Genomic DNA, 21,987 nt, shown 5'->3' with positions numbered 1-21,987 from the left:
CAGGCAAATAGACTGGGGAAAATCAGGAGTTTGGAAGCCAAATAAATTTTTTTGTTTTAGAGATATAAAGACACATTCCCTAATAAAGTGATTAGCCAAGTTTCATAAATTTTCATGTTGGGCGCAATAAAAAATAATAAAAGCTTTTCAAAGTATTGGAGCATTTTAATGGGGTGGCGGATATTTTATGATCTAAGTAATGTACGCGTATCGCCACTAAAGAGTGGCTTCGTCACCCGTTACCCGCCCCTGACGAAGCCACTTTATATTCTGTGCATTTTGGTGGTCCCGGTTCATAGCATGTCCTCTTTTCTTGTTTCTTGTCTTATTTTAATTCATAACATACATTAGAGAGGGTGAAATATACTTTAATACGTGTATGTATGTGCAGTGGGGGGGTGTGTGTGTATATACAGTGGGGGAAATAAGTATTTGATCCCTTGCTGATTTTGTAAGTTTGCCCACTGACATGAACAGTCTGTAATTTTAAAGGTAGGTTTATATTAACATTGAGAGAGGGAATATCAAAAATAAAATTCAGAAAATCACATTGTATAAATTGTATAAATTTATTTTCATTTTACAGAGAGAAATAAATATTTGATCTCTCTGGCAAACAAGACTTAATACTTGGTGGCAAACCCTTGTTGGCAAGCATAGCAGTCAGACTTTTTTTGTAGTTGATGGCGAGGTTTGCGCACATGTCAGGTGGGATTTTGGTCCACTCCTCTTTGCAGATAATCTCTAAATCATTAAGATTTTGAGGCTGTTGATTGGCAACTTGAAGCTTTGACTCCCTCCATAGGTTTTCTATGGGATTAAGGTCTGGAGACTGGCTAGGCCACAATCCATGACCTTAATGTGCTTCTTTTTGAGCCACTCCTTTGTTGCTCTGGCTGTATGTTTTGGGTCATTGTCTTGCTGGAAGACCCAACCACGACCCCTTTTTGATGTTCTGGCGAAGGGAAGGAGGTTGTCACTCGGAATTTTACGGTACATAGCTCCATCCATTCACCCATTGATGTGGTGAAGTAGTCCTGTGCCCTTAGCAGAGAAACATCCCCAAAACATAAAGCCTCCTGGCTTGACAGTGAGGACGGTGTTTTTTGGGTCATAGGCAGCATTTCTCTTCCTCCAAACACGGCGAGTTGAGTTAATGCCAAAGAGATCAATTTTTGTTTCATCTGACCACAGAACTTTCTCCCAATCAGTCACAGAATCATCCAGGTGTTCATTGACAAACTTCAGACAGGCCTGCACATGTGCCTTCTTGAACAGGGGACCTTGCAGGCAGTGCAGAATTTTAAACCTTTACAGCGTAATGTGTTACCAATAGTTTTCTTGGTGACTGTTGTCCCAGCTGCCTTGAGATCATTAACAAGTTCCCCCATGTAGTTTTAGGCTGATCTCTCACCTTCCTCATGATCAAGAATACCCCACGAGGTGAGATTGTGCACGGTGCCCCAGATGTCAACTGACAAGTCATTTTGTATTTCTTCCATGTTCTTACTATTGCCTCAACAGTTGTCTCCTTCTCACCCTGCATCTTATGGTTTTGTAGCCCAATCCAGCTTTGTGCAGGTCTATGAACTTGTACCTGATATCCTTCTAAAGCTCCTTGGTCTTGCCCATGTTGTAGAGGTTAGAGTCTGACTGATTTATTGAGTCTGTGGCCAGGAGACATTAGGTGACTATGTAAGACAGCTGTCTTTAATGCAGGTAACGAGTTGATTAGGAGCATCTAACTGGTCTGTTGGAGCCAGAACTCTTAATGGTTGGTAGGGGATCAAATACTTATTTCTCACTGCAAAATGCAAATACATTTATATAATTTATACAATGTGATTTTTCTGGATTTTTTTGATATTTTATCTCTGTGTTAAAATTAACCAACCCTTAAAATTATAGACTGCTCATGTCTTTGTCAGTGGGCAAACTTTCAAAATAAGCAAGGGATCAAATATTTCCCCCACTGTACATGCTTATGTATGTAAGTGCAGTGTGTGTGTACATTCCGGCCAAAGGTGTACACTTGTAAGATTCCTAATTTATTAAGTGGTGTGCATCTGTTAATGAATTTGGTGTGTCTTACTCCAGCGGCCTCGCTCATTAAGATAAACTTGCATAAATCCAGTGTTAAAGAAACACAACCATGGTTCTCGTTAGTACATTGCTCGGTGTAAACAGGAGATGTGCTGCTGACAACATGATAGGTATGGAAACAGAAAGATCTATAGTTCTAACCATATCGTTCTTCATCACTTGGTGTTGTCGATTGTTGTACATGGAAAAAGTAAATGGGATGTCATGAAATTCATGATGGAATTTGCAGTTTGGAGAGTTGTTGATATTCCGGAATGTGATAACATGATTATATTTAAATAAATGTTGCATTTTTGTTCAAGAATATCGTACGTTTGGATTATTGTTGATGAAAAAATAAATGACATTCCAAAAAATAGCCCTAATATATCTTTCAGTGACAAAAATTTATATAAGACCATGTCTTATTTTTGGAGAAACATGGTAGCTTAGAATTTTGACCACTGCTACATCTACAAAAGAGAAAACAGATTCTATCAAAACTGCAGCAAGCAGCCCAGTAAGGCTACGTTCACATTTGCGTTGTTGAGCGCAGCGTCAGAGACATGACGCAACCAACAACGCATGTGCACAACGCAGCGTTTTGCGACGCATGCGTTGTCATAAGATCCTACAGATCAGGAATTTCGGCGCAGGGAAAACACTACAAGTAGCATCCTCTGCGCCCTGTCTTGTGCGTCTATATGACGCATGCATCATAAAACGCAGTACAACGCATACCGGCGCATGTCCATGCGCCCCCCATGTTAAAGATAGGGGCGCGTGACGCATGCGTCGACGACGCTGCGCCCAACAACGCAAATGTGAACGTAGCCTAAGTGACGCATGCCTGGAATCAGGCTTTCTTGCTTTATACTAAGCTGTTAGATTATATTGCTAAAACCTGCTGATAGATTCCCTTTAACTAAACATGTATTCATATACAATCTCTTAAAAATCTCCTGCTTTTTGACTGAATAAACTGGCAAGCTCATTGAAGGGGAAAAGCAGGACTATTTAAAAACTGCGCAACTTTTGTATGCTGCATATTAAGCCCCACCACTGAGCACTAATAAACGCCTTAACATTACCTAGCATCCTATATGCGGGTATCTTGATGTGCACAAAGAGGATGTTCTGTTTATGGGAATGTCATCTTCGCTTCTTTTGTGAAACTGGATAGTAGATACTTGATTGCTTTAATGGTTCGGCTCCTGAGTGTTTGTAAACTGGACTATATTGTAGAGTCTACTGGAGTGCAAATTAATAGCTAATCTGGCTCTATCAAGGAGAAGCTTCACAAGATCAGCAGACAGGCTGCTTAATATTCTGCCAGCCACGTTCTGGATATCACAGTGCTTCATGTTAATTCAATAGGCGTGCTGCAAAACCGCCTCTAGTTGTAATGAATCTTGTGGTTTGAAATAATGAAATTGAGGAAGCTTCTGCCGCTTATCTAATTATATTTATTTTTTACTTCATCTGTAGTAGACCCCCTAAAGATGATGTAAAATTTGTATCTAAGCGCCATGCATACTATCTATTTTATAGCACACTAGTGGTAAATTGACATGCGGACAGTTCAGTGACACATGCTCATGGATTTTTATAAACCCCATTCAGATACAGTTTAACATCTTTGAATCGCCTACATAAGGTGGTGTTGGAAAGTTTTTTTCACTTAGGGTACCGTCACACAGTGGCATTTTGATTGCTACGACGGCACGATCCGTGACGCTCCAGCGTCGTAGACTGCTGTCACACTTTGCAATGTACGACGCTGGAGCGATAATTTCATGATGTATGTGCGATGTAGAAGCCGTTGGTTACTATGCGCACATCGTATACAATATCGTGCACACCTTTGTTACACCATGCGATCATGCCGCCACAGCAGGACACTAGACGACGAAAGAAAGTTTCAAACGATCTGCTACGACGTACGATTCTCAGCGGGGTCCCTGATCGCAGGAGCGTGTCAGACACAACGAGATCGCTGGAACGTCACGGATATATCGCTGGAACGTCACAAATCGTGCCGTCGTAGCGATCAAAATGCCACTGTGTGACGGTACCCTTAAGAGCGGTGGTCCTCTCAAAGATAATTTCCAAGGTGCTGATTGTATAATGACACGGAAAATCTGTTGCTGTCACGGGAACGGCCCTAGGGCTGGTCTTTCTGAAAGGTGAAAGTAAAACCGGAATTTCTACAATAAATATGCAAAGTTTTAACATACCACATAGTGGCTAAGAATAGGACTAATACAAGATGTATTGGCGCCTTATATCGGTTAACTGGTTTCCTATTTATAATTCTGTTTCATAACATCTGTAAGGAGTTTGTATGATCTCCCTTTGCGTGGATTTCCTTCCGGGTTCTCCCACATTCCAAAAACATACTTATAGGGAATGTAGATTGTGAGCCCCCAATGGGGACAGTGGTGATAATTAGAGATGAACGAACATCGTCTGCACCCTCCTTATTCGGCAAGCTATAGCGCTTACCCAAGAAGCTACATCTGGAACCCGGCTACCTGGAGCGCTCCCGATAATCAGCTGTTCGGCGCCGCAGCTGCATGTGTCCTGGCTGTGTGACAGTCACAACACCCAGGCTGTCCATGCAGGTGTCCACGATAATAGGCTCTCCCATCCTGCTGGCTCCCCGCAGGACAGGAGTACCCCTGGAGGAACCCACCTGAGCTCAATATTACGTTCAACTAAGATTATAGCTTATAAAAAATAAAAATTTACTAACTCTGGTATGTCGGCATTGTGTAGGCACGTACTTTCTGGATTCCTGATTTCCTAATTGAGATGCCTTCTGAACATGGCGAATGGTGTGAATTGTTTAATTTCCTTTGTGACATGATTTATAATATGGAAGCTAATCATAGCAGACACTTCTAACCATTCGTTGCAGTTATAACATTTTTGTGCTATATATTACTTATTTCTGTTCATTAAATCTATTTGGACCTGTCACAATGATTCATCTTATTGTCCTTGCAGTTTATCAGTCGAGAACTTAAAAAAAAAAAAAGTAGTAGTTAGCTGTGCACAGAACAAAAATAAATGATCACGTGCCAATCTAGAGGTAATTCCGAGGAGGGTCTAAACCGTGTACTTTATAAAGTCTCTATCACAGTGAATTAAAGGTTTAGTCATGTATCATATGTAAAAGGGAATTTCAACACAGACCCCTCCCTTCCGTGTCTTTATTACAGGGGATGTCTTAAGGGTCCCCCTACACATAAGGAAAAGAGTATTTTGTAGTGGTAGAGGAGGTTGACCAGAATTTAAAAAAAGCTGCCTTCCGCCAAAAAAAGTGCCATCCCTGTCTCGTCTTTTATTGCATCTCTGCACCTTTCACTTCAACAGAGCTAAACTGCAATACTAGACACAAGTTGTGAACAGGAATGGCGCCATTTTTGAAGGACCAACACAATGTTTTCATAACTTTGGTCAACACTTATAAATTTCAGTGCCCAAATATTTTGTCTGAAGGGGGTGAAGCGGTTTACTGGTTGATTCTCTGGCCATCAGCAGTTGAAGGTGTATGGTAGTCTTGAGTCATTTTAAATTGACAAATGCCAGACCACAGGAACATGGGAGGTGGACTCAGTACCTGATGTGCTCAAATCTTTCAAGATCTTCTCTTCTAATGGCATTTACTTTTTCATATAGTGTAATGTCATCAGTATGTGAAATAACCATTGATAGCTGTAAGGATGGTCACTTCCATTTGGAACCAGTATGGATTTTAGTAGTGAGTAATATAAATTGAGAATGCCTAAAAATTATCGTACATTAGGCTTATTCAGTGGTTTGTCTCCTAATATGCAGATAGCTGTCAAATTAGGGCAGGAGTAACCAGTTACACCTTCAATTAAAATTGTAATTTGCTGCCAAAATGCACGATGGCACGACCACCACTTATGATACCTTGTTCAGAGTGCGTCAGCCTCTAATACTGGGAACTCAGGGGGTACATAGCATAGTCTGGTAGGCACATTTGATGGAAGCTTTGATGGTGGTTCCATCAAAGAGGCTTGCCAGCTACCATTGCTTAGAACCTCACAGAAAATAGAAGTCCAGTGGGCTCAATGGATGTCCTCCACCCAATGTAACTTCGATCGTTTCCGTTATCCAGAAGACAAGTAGCCCTATTATCAATGCTGGATATATGGCATTGGAGAAGTTAACATTTTAGAATGAAAGGGCTTTAGTAAATTGGCAAAATGAGAGAACTTACAGAGAAGGCAGATGATACCATATTGCTTTGATGAATGGAAATGGGACATCATAAAGTTGCACCGCTCCATATAACCATGTGAGGCTAATTTCTGAGCCACCTGATCTCTCAAATGGTGTAGAGAGGCTCATTTACCTTCACTGTCAGCCGAACACTTGTGATGTGAGGGGAGAGTCGGGAAACCTCTGCACTTTAGATGTTTGGCCGATCATGCTATGTATCCAGACACCAGGGCACCTTGTTGCTTTTACTTTGAGATTTTTGATATTGTGCCTAATGCTGCTATCATAAGGCGTGTCGATATTTGATTAGTATAAAGATGTTACCTTTGGGTATGATGGATGATGTATTTTTCTTCTTAGCACTCCTGTATTTTATGAACCTCAGTAGGAGTTGGCAAACCCTATGTGACTGCCACTAGACATTTAACTGAGCCCCTGGGAGCCACAACCTCCAATGCTATAGACATACTATGGCAAATGCCTGTGACGACGAGTCGTGACTTATGAGTTTAAAATGCAGCAGAGCATAAAACGCGTGGAAGTGACATGATGGCCAGAAGCGCACACGACCACATTCATATGTTTGGAAAGGTATAGTGATGAGGACTGGGAAAGCCTGCAGTGCTGAATTATTTAGCATCGGTAGGAGGAAAAGCTGAGCCCTAAAGGAAATGAACTACCTGAGCTATTTTATGCGTCTGTAGCAACTGTGGAGAGTTTAAAGCTTTTAATTAGAAAGGTTTTGTATTGTACGGTGCGGTTAGCCTGTGGTTCCCAGCGTACTGTAGCTGCTATACCTTTGTGTTACTCATGGAAGTGATCCTGCTGTGCCACCTTATTACACAACTTGGAATCTTAATGAGTTTCTTAACTCTGAGATGATGCCAGCCTGGAAGATGGCGCTGGTTTGTCAGGGGAATTATCATAGTCTATAATAACACAAAGTTAAATTGGTTCGATCCCTACCCAGCAGCACCATTGCAGGTATTAATGCAGAATCCAGTGCTCGCAGCTCTTCAACAATCTCCTTTGTATTTCTTCAATGTAACTGGATCGTCGTCCTCATCCAATTAAGCTGTATTCAAGTTGTTAAACGATTTGGAAAAAAGGAGTTAGCGCTGCTCAATATTATCCATTTACCAGCCCATTAGGTTTGGCTTTTTTATACTTATATCTTTATAGTTATTTCTGCACTAGTTGTTATACATCTCCAGCATTGTGCTTTGAATACCATATAAAACCTGACTCCAGCGCCGAAAATAGTGTTACCTGCTACACCTGCTGTTTGGGTGACCTCCTTTCAACCTTCAAGCACAGATATCTACAATGCAGCGTTACATTATATAATATACTAGCTGAAGAGCCCGGCGTTGCCTGGGCATAGTAAATATCTGTGGTTAGTTATAGCACCTCACTTCTCTTATTTTCCCATCACGCCTCTCATTTTCCCAATCACATCTCTCATTTTCCCCCTCACATCTCTCATTTTCTCCCTCACACCTCTCATTTTCTCCCTCACTCCTCTCATTTTCTCCCTCACTCCTCTCATTCCCCCCTAACACTTGTCATTTCAACCTCACATCTGTCATTTTCTGATCACTCCACTATTTTTCCTCACTCCTCTCATTTTGCACTCACACCTTTTCATTTTCACCTCACACCTCTCATTTTCACCTCATCACCTCAGTATATACATGTTTGTCATCTCACTTATATATAGTATACATCTGTATGTCATCTCCTGTATATAGTATATACCTGTATGTCATCTCCCCTGTATATAGTATATACCTGCTGTGTCATCTCCCCTATATATAGGATATACCTGAATGTCATCTCCTTCTATATATAGTATATACCTGTATGTCATCTCCTCCTGTATATAGTATATACGTGTGTCATCTCCTCTGTATATAGTATATATCTGTGTGTAATCTCCTGTATATAGTATATACCTGCATGTCATCTTCTATATATAGCATATACCTGTATGTCATCTCCTCCTGTATATAGTATATACCTTTAGGTCATCTGCTCCTGTATATAGTATATACCTGTGTGTCATCTCCTCCTGTATATAGTATATACCTGTATGTCATCTCCTCCTGTATATAGTATATACCTTTAGGTCATCTGCTCCTGTATATAGTATATACCTGTGTGTCATCTCCTCCTGTATATAGTATATACCTGTATGTCATCTCCTCCTCTATATAGTGTATACCTGTGTCATCTCTCCTGTATATAGTATATATCTGTGTGTCATCTCCCCTGTATATAGTATATACCTGTGTGTCATCTCCTCCTGTATTAGACCTCGTTCACACGTTATTTGCTCAGTATTTTTACCTCCGTATTTGTAAGCTAAATTGGCAGCCTGATAAATCCCCAGCCAACAGGAAGCCCTCCCCCTGGCAGTATATATTAGCTCACGCATACACATAATAGACAGGTCATGTGACTGACAGCTGCCGTATTTCCTATATGGTACATTTGTTGTAGTTTCTGCTTATTAATCAGATTTTTATTTTTGAAGGATAATACCAGACTTGTGCGTGTTTTAGGGCAAGTTTCGTTTGTCAAGTTGTGTGTGTTGAGTTGCGTGTGGCGACATGCATGTAGCGACTTTTGTGAGATGAATTTTGTGTGGCAACATGCGTGTAGCAACTTTTTGTGTCGAGTTGCATGTGACAGGTTAGTGTAGCAAGTTGGGTGCAGCAAGTTTTGCCCATGGTGAGTTTTGCGTGTGGCGAGTTTTATGTGTGGTGCCTTTTGAGTATGTGCAAGTTTTGTGTGAGGCAACTTTTGCATGTGTTGCAACTTTTGTGCATGTGGCAATTTTTCCGCGTGTGCAAGTTTTGCGTGTGGCGAGTTTTCCATGAGGTGAGTTTTGCACTTGTGGCGAGTTTTGCAAGAGCCTAGTTTTTGCATGTGGCGAGTTTTGAGTGACGACTTTTGTGTCTCGACTTTTATGTGGCGAGGTTGGTGTATTTGTGGTGAAATGTGTGCTGAGGGTAATATGTGTTCAAGCACGTGGTAGTGTGTGGCGCATTTTGTGTGTGTGTTCATATCCCTGTGTGTGGTGAGTATCCCATGTCGGGGCCCCACCTTAGCAACTGTACGGTATATACTCTTTGGCGCCATCGCTCTCATTCTTTAAGTCCCCCTTGTTCACATCTGGCAGCTGTCAATTTGCCTCCTACACTTTTCCTTTCATTTTTCCCCATTATGTAGATAGGGGCAAAATTGTTTGGTGAATTGGAACGCGCGGGGTTAAAATTTCGCCTCACAACATAGCCTATGACGCTCTCGGGGTCCAGACGTGTGCCTGTGCAAAATTTTGTGCCTGTAGCTGCGACGGTGCGGATGCCAATCCCGGACATACATACATACATACACACACACACGCACACACATTCAGCTATATATATATATATATATATATATATATATATATATATATATATATACATACATATACATATACGCTGGGAGCGTCACTCTGTCCGAAGCCTTTATAGACTGCGCAGGCGCAAGCGCCGGCGCAGTCTGGCCCCCACAGAGTAACGCTCCCAGGAGATCGCGGTATGCGTAAGCACTGAACGCATACCGCGATCTCCACCGGAGAGTCAGGGACCGCCAGGAGGGTAAGTACATTCACCTTTCCCCGCTCCTCTGCTGTGACAGTTAAGAGGGCGCGTTGACGCGCTTAATGCGCGCCGGCGCCGCCCTCTGACCAGTCACAGGCAGAGGAGCCGGAGTGTGTCTTCAAGAAAATGGCATCGGAAAGCGCGGACTGCGCAGGCGTCGATTCCTGCTGCCGGAATCGGCGCCTGCACAGTCTGAGCTTTCCGGCGCCATTTTCTTGAAGACACTCCGGCTCCACTGCAGGTGTGTCTTCAAGAAAATGGCGCCGGAGAGTGCGGACTGCGCAGGCGCCGATTCCGGCAGCAGGAGGACGAAGAAAATAGGCGGAAAGGAATGGCGTAAGTAACAAATTGCTGTGGCATGAAGCTGTGACACTTCATGCCACAGCAATTTGTTATTTACGCCACCTGATTTCTTTCCGCCGCCATTTTCTTGGTCCTGCTGCCGGAATCGGTGCCTGCGCAGTCCGCGCTTTCTGGCGCCATTTTCTTGAAGACACACTGCTGGAGCCATTTTCTTGAAGACACACTGCAGGTGTGTCTTCAAGAAAATGGCGCCTGAAAGCGCGGACTGCGCAGGCGCCGATTCCGCCAGCAGGAGGACCAAGAAAATGGCGGCAGAAAGGAATCAGGTGGCGCAAGTAACAAATTGCTGTGGCATGAGGCTGTGGCACTTCATGCCACAGCTATTTGTTACTTACGCCACCTGATACGGGGCATATACTATGGAGCAGCGTATGGGGCATATGGATGGGAGCAGCAAATTAAAGAACGGTGCCGCAGGATGGGAGCAGCACATGACAGAACGGGGGCGCAGGATGGGAGCAGCACATGACGGAACGGGGGCGCAGGATGGGAGCAGCACATGACGGAACGGGGGTGCAGGATGGGAGCAGCACATGACAGAACGGGGGCGCAGAATGGGAGCAGCACATGACAGAACGGGGGCGCAGGATGGAGCAGCACATGACAGGATGGGGACACAGGATGGAGCAGCACATACCAGGATGGAGACCATATACCAATATAAATGCTCGGCACCCGGGCGTAGAACGGGTTCAATAGCTAGTATATATGTATGTATGTATATATATATAGAGAGAGAGAGTACTAAAGACGGTAATACACATTACAACAATCTGTTTAAGGTGTCTGACAGTAGAACACACATGTGCAGGAAGAATAACTTTCTTACCCCTTTTATATCCCCCGCCGTACGCCTTCCAACAGATGGCCACACCAGCCCAACAAGTTTAGTGTGTAAGTGACATCCTGGAGCCACGAACGGCAGAATTTCAGTTTGCCTTTGCATTGTTCCCAAGGTAAATAAGCCAGCAATCGAGGCATGTAGCAGTGGCTTACTCCCCTCACCCCACAAACATGCGCTTGTCAATCTAAGACAAACCCTCTAACTTTGGCATGATTTCAACGCCCTAAGGTATTACCCTCAGTGTCCTGGTGGTTTTTACAAAAATCTGCCCATTGGTTGGGAGGAATAAATGCTGACTGAGCATTAGAGGTGTATTTGTATGGTTAATGTATGGTGGCTATATATATTTGATTTGATATTGGAAATCGGTTTTGGCTTTAGTATATTATTTAATACCAGCTAATGAGGGCACGGTAGGTGAAACGCTTTCAATTTTTGCATAGGTAATTTTCTGTCCCGTTACCCTTTGCAGCTGTGAGAACAAGTTGCTACTGGCTAAATCAATGTGTATTAGAGATCAGTAGTAAAATCCGAATGACTGATATCCTATATGGCCTTCTTTGACATTTTTTGTACATGAGCGACGATTGCATTCTTTTTTTGCTCGGAAATGTATAGTTCTCTGCTTTATTCACAATCCACCTTCTGTCTTGTGATAGAGCCAATCTGAATAGACATCCAGTTTAATTATCGTTCTTATGAATGTTCTCCGGTTTCCTTACTTTGGTTACGTGCTTGCGTTCCCATTATCAATGGCACATTACTTATTTTCATGGGTTTGTGTTTAAAGCTGTATTTTTCTATTTTGGGGTCATAGCAAGGGAAGAGCTGACAGTGCATGTCTCCCATGTCACTTTTCTTGTCCATGGTACTTAGAAGTGTGGGTGTAGGTCCAGCAACAATGACCTGGAATCTGATCTTTCTCTCACATGTTGATGGACACAGTTGACACATGATGCATGTTTGCAATGTATATACTTGCAGTCACATGCTAAGTCTCATCCCGCCTCTCTTATTAATTGAATATTTTGAGAACCTGTTTGAGATTTGTCAACCCATCATCTTCAACTTGCATGGGAGTACAGTTTACTCAGCGCACACACTCACAATTTGGCATTCACGTAGTCTTCAAACGGACTGCCCCTTTAAAACAACAATCTGGTGCGCTGTGTCTAAAAATGTAACCCATATATTGGAAAAAAAACAGAAGTGATACTATTTTAAAAACAGCACCTCTGAACGTATTCAAAACTGCGGTCAGGTAGTACAGTAATACAGTAGGATATGTGCACACGTTGCAGATTTGCCTCTGGAATTTTCTGTGCGGATTCTGCATCTCTTGGCAGAAAAAGCAGGTGCAGATTTGATGCGTTTTTCTTGCGGCCTTTGTGCAGTTTTCCTGTGGATTTCATGCGTTTTTTTACCCCTGCGGATTTCTATAACGGAATGGGTGCAGAAACTTAGCAGATCTGCACAAAAGAAGTGAAATGCTCCTTTCTTTTGATCTGCTGCGTTTTCCGTGCAGATTTTTCTGCACCATTAGCATAGCATTTTTTTTTGCCATTGAGTTACATTGTACTGTAAATCACTTGCAGATCTGCAGTGTTTCTGCACGGAAAAAAAGGTGCTTTTCAGGAATGAATGCAAAGTGGTGCAACAGGAAGGAAAAATGTTATTTTCACCACCTAAATGTTGCTAATTTCTGAACAGGTTGCTATAGCCGGCAGACTAAAAGGCCATTATTTGGCCATGAATTACTATGGCAAACATCAGGACCACACAATCATGATCTCAGGGTGCCGCTGGGGGTTAAAGAGGGAGCCCCCACACTCTTAACCTTCTAGATGTCTTGGTCACTATTGACAGCAGCGTCTAAGGGGTTAAATGGCCATGGTCGGTGTCGGCTCTAGTGTCACATGTAGCATTTTCACCTGTCGTGGGAAGCTATTCTCAGCTCACAGCTCAGTAAAATGTATTGGTGGTCATTGAGGGGGTAAATTTAAAAACTGTTAAAGGGGTTTTCTGGATTTTTTTTTTTTTTTTCCTACTTTTTAATCAATGAGCTCACGTCGAGTCAAAATAAACATAAAAAGCAAGACAAACACTGTAGGCTGCTATGGGATTGTGTAGTCATAGTATCATATACGGTCATATTCTATAATCAGCCAATACATGGAAGAGTGTGGGACACACTATTGCTAATAAGCTGAACCACTAAAAAAATAGTGCCAAAGTCCAATGATAAAGAAATCCATAGAAAAAGTTTATTAGATAAACAATATGACAAAGAACATGGTCAGTAAAGTAGGGGATGTGAAACAACAAACTACATTGAAACTAGGAAAAAGGCAATGATCCCCAAATAAGAGCCAATGAATAGTACCATAGAGGCACATCATATACAATGCATAATGAGTTCACATTAAAAATCATATAGCAATGTCTTATAATGGTGTCGGGAATATACTGTATTGAATCAGGAATGTATAGAATAACAGTATTATACAGCTGTTCACATAGTATAACGATGTCATACAGAGAAATCCCAGACATGCATAGATGAATAAAATGAATATATGAATCTACCACTAGTAAATGGGGGATCACGCCAGCTCCTGCCCACCCCGACGCGCGTTTCGGTATAGTCCTTCCTCAGGGCGCATTCAAAACAAGTTTTTGTTAAAAGTTTTACATATATATATATATATATATATATATATATATATATATATATATATATATATATATATATATATATATATATATATATATATATATATATATATATATATATAGTTATATATATATTTTTTTTTTTTTGCAATGATTTTTTTCCCAATATCACAATCTTTATTAAAAATAAAAAAAGATTTCTTTCAGTTTTCATCCTGACCACTGGGGCTTTTTTAGACTCTTCCCTTCCTAATTTTAGGAGGTACATTAGCCACCGTGAACAGACTCTGACCTCGTTTTTGTACTGAAGCATCTAATGTGAATGTACCAAGGTCATTGTGAAAGGACGGGGAGCAGGGTCAGTTGCGGCAAAGCCTAATGTGATTGCTGGGTCCTGTGTCATCAGCTGTGTATCGAGATTTTGCCTGTCATTGTAATCTGCCTCCGATGATGAGGAGCCTGCTGAAAACTCTAATTGAAAGGACAGGAAGTATGGCCAGTGTGAAAATTGTATACTATAATTATAATACATGTACATATAAATGTAGTTATGTAATTATAATGTGTGTAGAATTTATTTCACACACAAATCTGACTTGAAACCATAGGTAATTTTCAGCTGATAGCTTTCTTATAATAAATGATAGTTTTTCTGGTATACATAAAACTCTACACTTGTGTGTAAATTATATTTTTCACTATCATATTAAATTCAGAATTGCCAGAAACAATTGGAAATGTGTAACATTTTCTACAACCATGGTCTCCCATTGATTTTTTTTCTCATTTATATACTGGTTTGCGGCCGTGGATGACTCCTCTCAGGGTGACTAAGTATCCTTTCCATGACAGCAGCCCATGTTGGTGACATTGACCTGTGTACCATTTCTCAGCATGTAATAAAATCATGCAGTGTGCTGCACGTACCACTTTCTTCCTTGCCTGTATTCACTTGTAATTTGTAGTGCTTGAGGCCAAGGGAAAGTGTCTTCGGCAGGGTCACCGGTGGGGGGGAGTTCATACTGCCGGCTGTTCCCAGCCCCTAATATCATTATTGACAGTGGAGCATGGCAGGGGTGGCGCTGGGCGTAGAAGCCGTCCTTCTGAGCATCGCGGTTATCTGTATAGATAATTCCATCTCTGAAAGTGAAGGATGGTTCTGTAGGAAATATCCCTGCTCTGCGGGAAATGTTTGTTGGTTGTGGAGGGGAATTGGACGGGGCAGTCAGTTTTCTCGTCCGTACAGTAAAAGTAAGGTTTGTTCACATGTGATGAGCCATAAGTGCTGCATGTAATTTTTTTTTTAAAGATTCATCAGCAGAAATTCGCTGCTGTTAGTTTTCTGCCAGATATTCCTGCAAAGCATGAGCCTCATTATGTGGGGCTGATCTGCTGCTTTTCCATCTGGGATTCATAGAAATGCTAACCATGCTGAATATTAGGGATTTTTACATCTTCATGCAGAATATTGGCAGATTTGATAAGGAACTAAGGGGCTGAATTTGCATCTACTTCCTCACCACGTCCTGCACATGTGAACATAGCCTTAGGAGGTTTAGTGCACAGGAGCGACATTACACAGTTTTATCATTATCCACTATTATATTTTTCTTTCCATTTTGACAATGTTTTGGTGCGTTTCAACCGAGCAGCAAGTCTACATTCTGCCTTATGCCCATGTGTCAGGCTGCTGGCTACATTATTGTTCTCTGTCGTTATAAAGAGGAGAGAAATGATTCCGCTCGCTCTCCTCCTATCAGCCAGCAATCACTGGAGCACTTGGGAGAGTCGGTCCCACACAGAAGGATCCGGCACACGAGAATTAAGATCAATGTTTCTTCCAAAATTGTACAAAACCTCTACATCAGTGGATTTACCGTACCAATGTTGGGCAAAAGGTCCATACAACATGGGAGTGATTACGGTACTCGTTTTTGAGCACCCTGGGGCTGACCATAGTGTTCTATAATTCACTCCTTAGTCTTTTTACATCAAAGAACCGTTCCTTACCATTAAAGGTTAATTCTTTGTGACATTAATACATATTCTGTTGCATTCTGTGGTCCCAGCGCTGAATTCAGCTGATGAGGTCAGGTCAGAGGACCTGCGGCCAGTCTGAAAATCCGTGTCCTACAAGGACCAGCAAACACACGTGAATGCACTACTCCCATACTTGCAGCAAGAATACCAAATTCGACTAATTTATGTTCCCGTTCCAAAAGTCCCACTTCTGGGTGAGATGTTAGTAAGCCCCACTACTTTTGAGGTCTGATTTGCAGGATTGTCCTGGTAGAATCGGGACTGTTGGCAATTATTGTGTATTTGATTGGACCGTTACGCTCAGTGATACCCCTTGTTCTTATTGTGCACAGGCAGTGAGTGTAGTGATTCCTGTTATGCTGGGCTGCCAAAAATAATTTGCACTCTTGGTGTATGTTCACTTTGAGTTTTTTCAGTGAGTGGAAACTCTACAGAAACTAGAAGGTGCTAAATGGAATCACCAGATTTTTGCTTTCCCATCTGAAAGCAGCATAATGTAGGGGCAATGACCGATTCCAGCGATGTCACTTACTGGTTTGATCTCATTTTTGATAAAATAACGTTTTTTTCTGCTGCAGATCTACCAGTTCTCTGACTACTGAGCAGTGATAACCCCGCCCCCACCACCGATTGGCAGCTTTCTGCCTATGTACAGTGTACACAGAAAGCCGCCAGTCAGTGGTTGGGGGCGGGATTATACAGAGCTCATGAATATGGAGGACTACATGTCAGCAGGTTTGCTAGTCACTAGTGATGAGCGAGTGTACTCATTGCTCGGGTTTTCCCAAGCATGGGTGATCTTCGAGTATTTGTGAGTGCTCGGGAGATGGTTTTTGTTGACGCAACTGCATGATTTGCGGCTGCTAGCCAGCCTGAGTACATGTGGGGATTATCTGATTGCTAGGGAATCCCCACATGTATTCAGGCTGTCTAGTAGTCGCAAATCATGCAGCTGCGTCAACAAAAACGAAATCTCCGAGCAGTCACAAATACTCGAAGACCACCCGAGAAACGAGTACACTCGCTCATCGCTACTAGTCACCGAAGATATCTTCAGCAGATCATCATTCCATGCTGGCATTTATTTTTAATACGTCTTTGCCTAATTGCAGTTATTGTCTCCCCATGATTGGGGGAGTTTTGTTTTATAAAGAAAGTTTCCACAGTGTGTTCGCATTCTTTATGACTAAGGCCGCACACAGCACCAAAATCGCGTAACTGTTTTTTTCTATCACTAACGTGTGGATTTTAATTTTGACATATATGGAATAAAATTTGAAGATGTTTTCTATTTTTTTATCTGCCGAGCAATTTGATTTTTCTTGGACTACACAGCCCAGTAAGTGACACATTGGTGACATCAGGGTCTATACCTCTACAATATGCTGCGCTCTGATTAGGGGACAGATGCCCTTTAATAAGCCATGCGTTTTGATTGGATAATTGCAGAGTTTCTGCTTTGAAAACTCAGCAGTGTGAACACTCACTCCCTTAGTAACTTTCACCAGCAGAACCAAACCCCTTTGGTGGAACCGCAGGGAGTGCCATGCATGTTACCGCAGTACTGATCCCTATAAAGTGTGTTTGTGTGATTTTACGTCGAACATTTATTTTCTGCACAACTCCCTTTTAAATGAAATTTTCAAAAGGCCATTACCACTTTGCATCACCGATGCTCCCCTATTAACTGTAGGCAGAATATAAAGTCTTCTTTTTTTTTTCTGGAGCGTTTGGGCTCTTTTCTGTGCCTTTGTTCTATTGATCATCTTAGATGATTAACTCTTACTAACATGTATATTCAATATATTTTGTCTTAATAGTGTTGGACATGGCTAGGCATGTGCCTCTGTACCGAGCCTTGCTGGAGCTGCTGCGGGCTATTGCTTCATGTGTCGCCCTAGTACCTCTGTTACTTCCTCTGTCTGGAGGAGAGGAGGAGGAGGAACAGTCTGAGTCGCAAGCATCTGTGGGGACTTTGCTGGCAAAAATGAAAACCTGTGTTGACACCTATACTAACAGATTAAGGTAAGGCCTGGTTTTGACACCAAAAGCATATCTGTTTTTACATTTATAGTCTGCAGTCCGCAAGTCTTTTGCTTACTGTTCTTGACACGTAAAATAGCAGATTTTCGTGTAAAAAAACAAAACAAAACAAAAAAACACTGATTTTGGGATACTGCAATGGCTTATTCTTCACAGACCACCCCTTCTCCTAACAAGCAACCCTTTTTCTCCAGTGCAGTATGAGCTACTGGCACAATTAAATTTCAGATTCTTTTCTGTAGCTATTTTTTAGTATTCCTGCTTATGAATATAATAGTAACACTATCCTATATTGGGAAATATAAGATGGATATGATTGAAGATACTAATCCTGGAGTCATTAGGAAATCAAATTATCATATCCGTGAAAAAGTAAAGCACTGCACCTTTATTGTATCCTTAAAGGGACTCTGTCAGCACAGAATGACTGTACATACTAAGTACCGTCGCTCGGTGCTTCACGGTGGGGCCAATCATTTATATACCTGCTTATTTTCCCACTATCCCCACCCGCCTCTTCTTTCATTGACAGGAGTGGCTTCATAGCGCCTGAGAAGGGCAGCAATAGCTGGAGACCAAACCGGTGGGAAGGTGTATATAAATGATTGGCCCCGCCAATGAGCACCAAGTGCTGGTCCTGAGTGCCAGCGGCAGTGCCGGGTATTAATTTGAAAGACTCGTGCAATTTTCTCGAATTGTACACGCAAGTGTGACCCCGGCCTTAAAATGAAACTCTCATGTCAAAACATGCTGTTAACCTGCAGATATGGGGTGAATATGCAGGTTAATAGTGTTCTAAAGCCGTGAAGCCGCTGCACTGAAAGCCCAGTAGAAAATGAACTTTGTTCCCACAGCTATGTCATAGAGGTGCTGCCAGCATGGCTTCAATCACCACTAGTGATGAGCGAATATACTCGTTGCTCAGGTTTTTCCGAGCACGCTCGGGTGACCTCCGTGTATTTATGACTGCTCAGAGATATAGTTTTCATCAGGGCAGCTGAATGATTTACAGCTACTAGCCAGGCTAAGTACATGTGGGGGTTGCCTGGTTGCTAGGGAATCCCCACATGTAATCAAGCAGGCTAGTAGCTGTAAATCATTCAGCTGCCGCGATGAAAACTAAATCTCCGAGCAGTCATAAATACTCGGAGGTCGCCCGAGCGTGCACAGGAAAACCCGAGCAACGAGTAAACTCGCTAATCACCGGTCAGTACCGAGTGAGTGACGGCTGTTACCATGCCCGGACACTGTACAGCCGGCTGACAGTCCGTATTGGGACATAGTTATAGACTAGAGCCTGAAGCCACGCCTCTATGACTGAAAGCAGGGGGCTGCTTTAAGAAATATTAATTTCCTCCCTGCCGCAGGGCTTTAAGTTCGCTGGCCACTCTGCTTTTAAAAGGCTATTTACCTGCAGATTAACCCTAGATCTGCAGATTAATAGCGTTAGTTTTACATGACTGTGTCCCTTGAATTATTATTGCAAATTAGAACAGAGAAGACATTGTCTGGAAGATGGATATGCCAATCAGGTCTCTAAAATGAAGAGCTGTGTATATCATATATACGTATTGCAAAAATTAATTTTTACATGACCGCATGTATAATTCATGGAGCTACATGTAGAAGGCATGGATGTCAGTGTTTGCCACTAGCTAAATTAACAGTGTAAGTTATTAGCCTCTTCTCAGCCCTTCACTTCCGCCTGATATATTGCAATGGAAATGCTACTTTGTATTTCCAGTGATGGGCAGTGCAGGAAAGACATTTTTATTGAAACTAGAACTTTAATTCATAAGGCAACTCATATGTTGCCAAAGGGGATTTGATACAGAAATTCTTATCACGTTACAGTCAGAACTTTTATTTACATAAACTAAAAACCTCAATGACCCCGAGACATATGGCCATTTGTGAGATTGTTAGGAATTTAGAAAGAAAATAAAATCTGTTTTATTTAAATGGAAAGTGTTTCTGGATAATAGTAATTGGGGTTGTAAAAATGTTGTGTATAGTGTGTGTACAGGGCAGTGTTAAATTAAGGCTACTTTCACACATTCGTCCCACGCCGTCACACATAATCCGGCGGAGGGAAGGATTGCTGGATCCGGCGCAATTAATGTAAAAACTGATGGCGCCGGATCAGCTTTACTTCCAGATCTGGGATAAAGATATAATGTAAAAAAATAATAAGCAAAAATCATTATATTCTCACCTTCCGGCGTCCCCCGCAGCCTTCCCGTTCTTCACGATGCTCCCGGTCCCAGTAATGCATCAATTTATTTACTATGTAATACAGTAGTAACAACGTGGATGAAATTTGGCCAAATGTTACCCATTTGCTACAGAATTGGATTTTTATCACAAATTAACTTGGAGTATGAATATTTTTAAATTCTCTACAAGTCAGTTTTTATTATTGAAAACAAAATTAATCAGCTTACTACTTCAGGGTAACAATAATAGCTTGTTGGCTGCGGATCACAGGCAAGGCTGTGGACCAATTCCCAGGTTGTAAATAAGGTAAAGTAGATAATTCCAGCATCCGCAATTAAAAAAAAAATGTCAAAGAAGTTTGCAAATTGTCTCTTCAAAGAGGGAGGACTAGAACTCTAGTGCCACCTATTGGAAGTAGCAATCCTTACAGTCAATGTCGACCCTTTAGGGCAGGGCTCCCCAACCTGTAGCTCGGGAGCCACATGTGGCTCGCGGCCCCATGAATTGTGGCTCGCGACTGCCAGCTTGATGCATTAGGTCCAGGTCTAGCAAACAGGTATAAAGAGCACATCTCAAAATGGTGAATTTTGTGAGTAGCCCTGCACAGAATTGCAGATCTGGATGCACATTTACTGGTCTTAGGGGTTTAGAGATGTTTTAGGTATGGTAAGCTGGAGGTTTGTACTACCTGTTAGAAGAGGTGCTCAAAGCTGGATGTGACAGTGTGTTGGGAGAATACCCATGGATCTTAGTGTACTGCTCTGGAGTGATTTCTGTGGAAAAGCTTTGGTTATCATTATACCTGTAATGGGGGCTTTGGTTGACACTACTTTGAAGGAGGTGGGAGCTGGATGTGGCTCGCGACCCTCTCTCAGTGCTGAATGTGGCTCGCGGCCCTCTCTCTAAGCTGAATGTGGCTCTCAAGGTCAGAAAGGTTGGGGACCACTGCTTTAGGGTATGTGCACACGTAGAATGATCCTCTGTGGATTTTTCCACAGCCGATATGATAAAACCGCAGGGCAAAAGCTACGCGTTTTTCCTGCGGATTCCACTGCGGTTTTACACCGGCGGTTTTCTATTATGGAGCAGGTGTAAAATCGCTGCGGATTCCACCCAAAGAATTGACATGCTGCGGAATATAAACCGCTGCGTTTCCGCGTGTTTTTTTTCCGCAGCATATGCACTGCGGATTGCGTTTCCCATAGGTTTACATTCTACTGGAAATGCATGGGAAACCGCCGCAATGCTCTTCTGGGAAACAAAGAAGTTGAAACAAAATATTTGGCATACTCGTTTCAAACCCAAGTAGGGACCTTAATTGTAGCTGTGATATCACTATGACTTGGGGCCCTGCATGGGCTTGAAACACAGTCCTAGTGCATCTCAGTAGTGAGGCAGTGCTGTGGAGTCGAAGTGGAGATGAATCTGTGCTGCACTTTATGTACATGCTCAGTAGTGAGGCAGTGCTGTGGAGTCGGAGTGGAGATGAATCTGTGCTGCACTTTATGTACATGCTCAGTAGTGAGGCAGTGCTGTGGAGTCAGAGTGGAGATGAATCTGTGCTGCCCTTTATGTACATGCTCAGTAGTGAGACAGTGCTGTGGGGTCGGAGTGGAGATGAATCTGTGCTGCACTTTATGTACATGCTCAGTAGTGAGGCAGTGCTGTGGAGTCAGAGTGGAGATGAATCTGTGCTGTACTTTATGTACATGCTCATTAGTGAGGCAGTGCTGTGGGGTCGGAGTGGAGATGAATCTGTGCTGCCCTTTATGTACATGCTCAGTAGTGAGGCAGTGCTGTGCAGTCGGAGTGGACATGAAT

At 42.3% G+C, this 21,987-nt stretch overlaps 1 protein-coding gene across 5 annotated transcripts in view; it reads left to right on the top strand.

The window, feature by feature from the left end:
• Window positions 1-21,987, top strand: part of BIRC6 (baculoviral IAP repeat containing 6) — a 403,914-nt gene that overhangs the window by 299,751 nt on the left and 82,176 nt on the right. For all 5 annotated transcript variants that reach the window (XM_069769115.1, XM_069769114.1, XM_069769117.1 and 2 more), the window contains exon 66: window positions 17,727-17,931. In XM_069769115.1, coding sequence (XP_069625216.1) covers window positions 17,727-17,931 — 205 coding nt within the window. The remainder of the gene's footprint in view (window positions 1-17,726; window positions 17,932-21,987) is intronic.

This window comes from Ranitomeya imitator, chromosome 5, assembly GCF_032444005.1.
Source record: "Ranitomeya imitator isolate aRanImi1 chromosome 5, aRanImi1.pri, whole genome shotgun sequence".
Lineage (NCBI taxonomy): Eukaryota > Metazoa > Chordata > Amphibia > Anura > Dendrobatidae > Ranitomeya > Ranitomeya imitator.
Note: the sequence above shows the minus strand (reverse complement) of the source record. Positions and strands in the feature narration are given on the sequence as shown.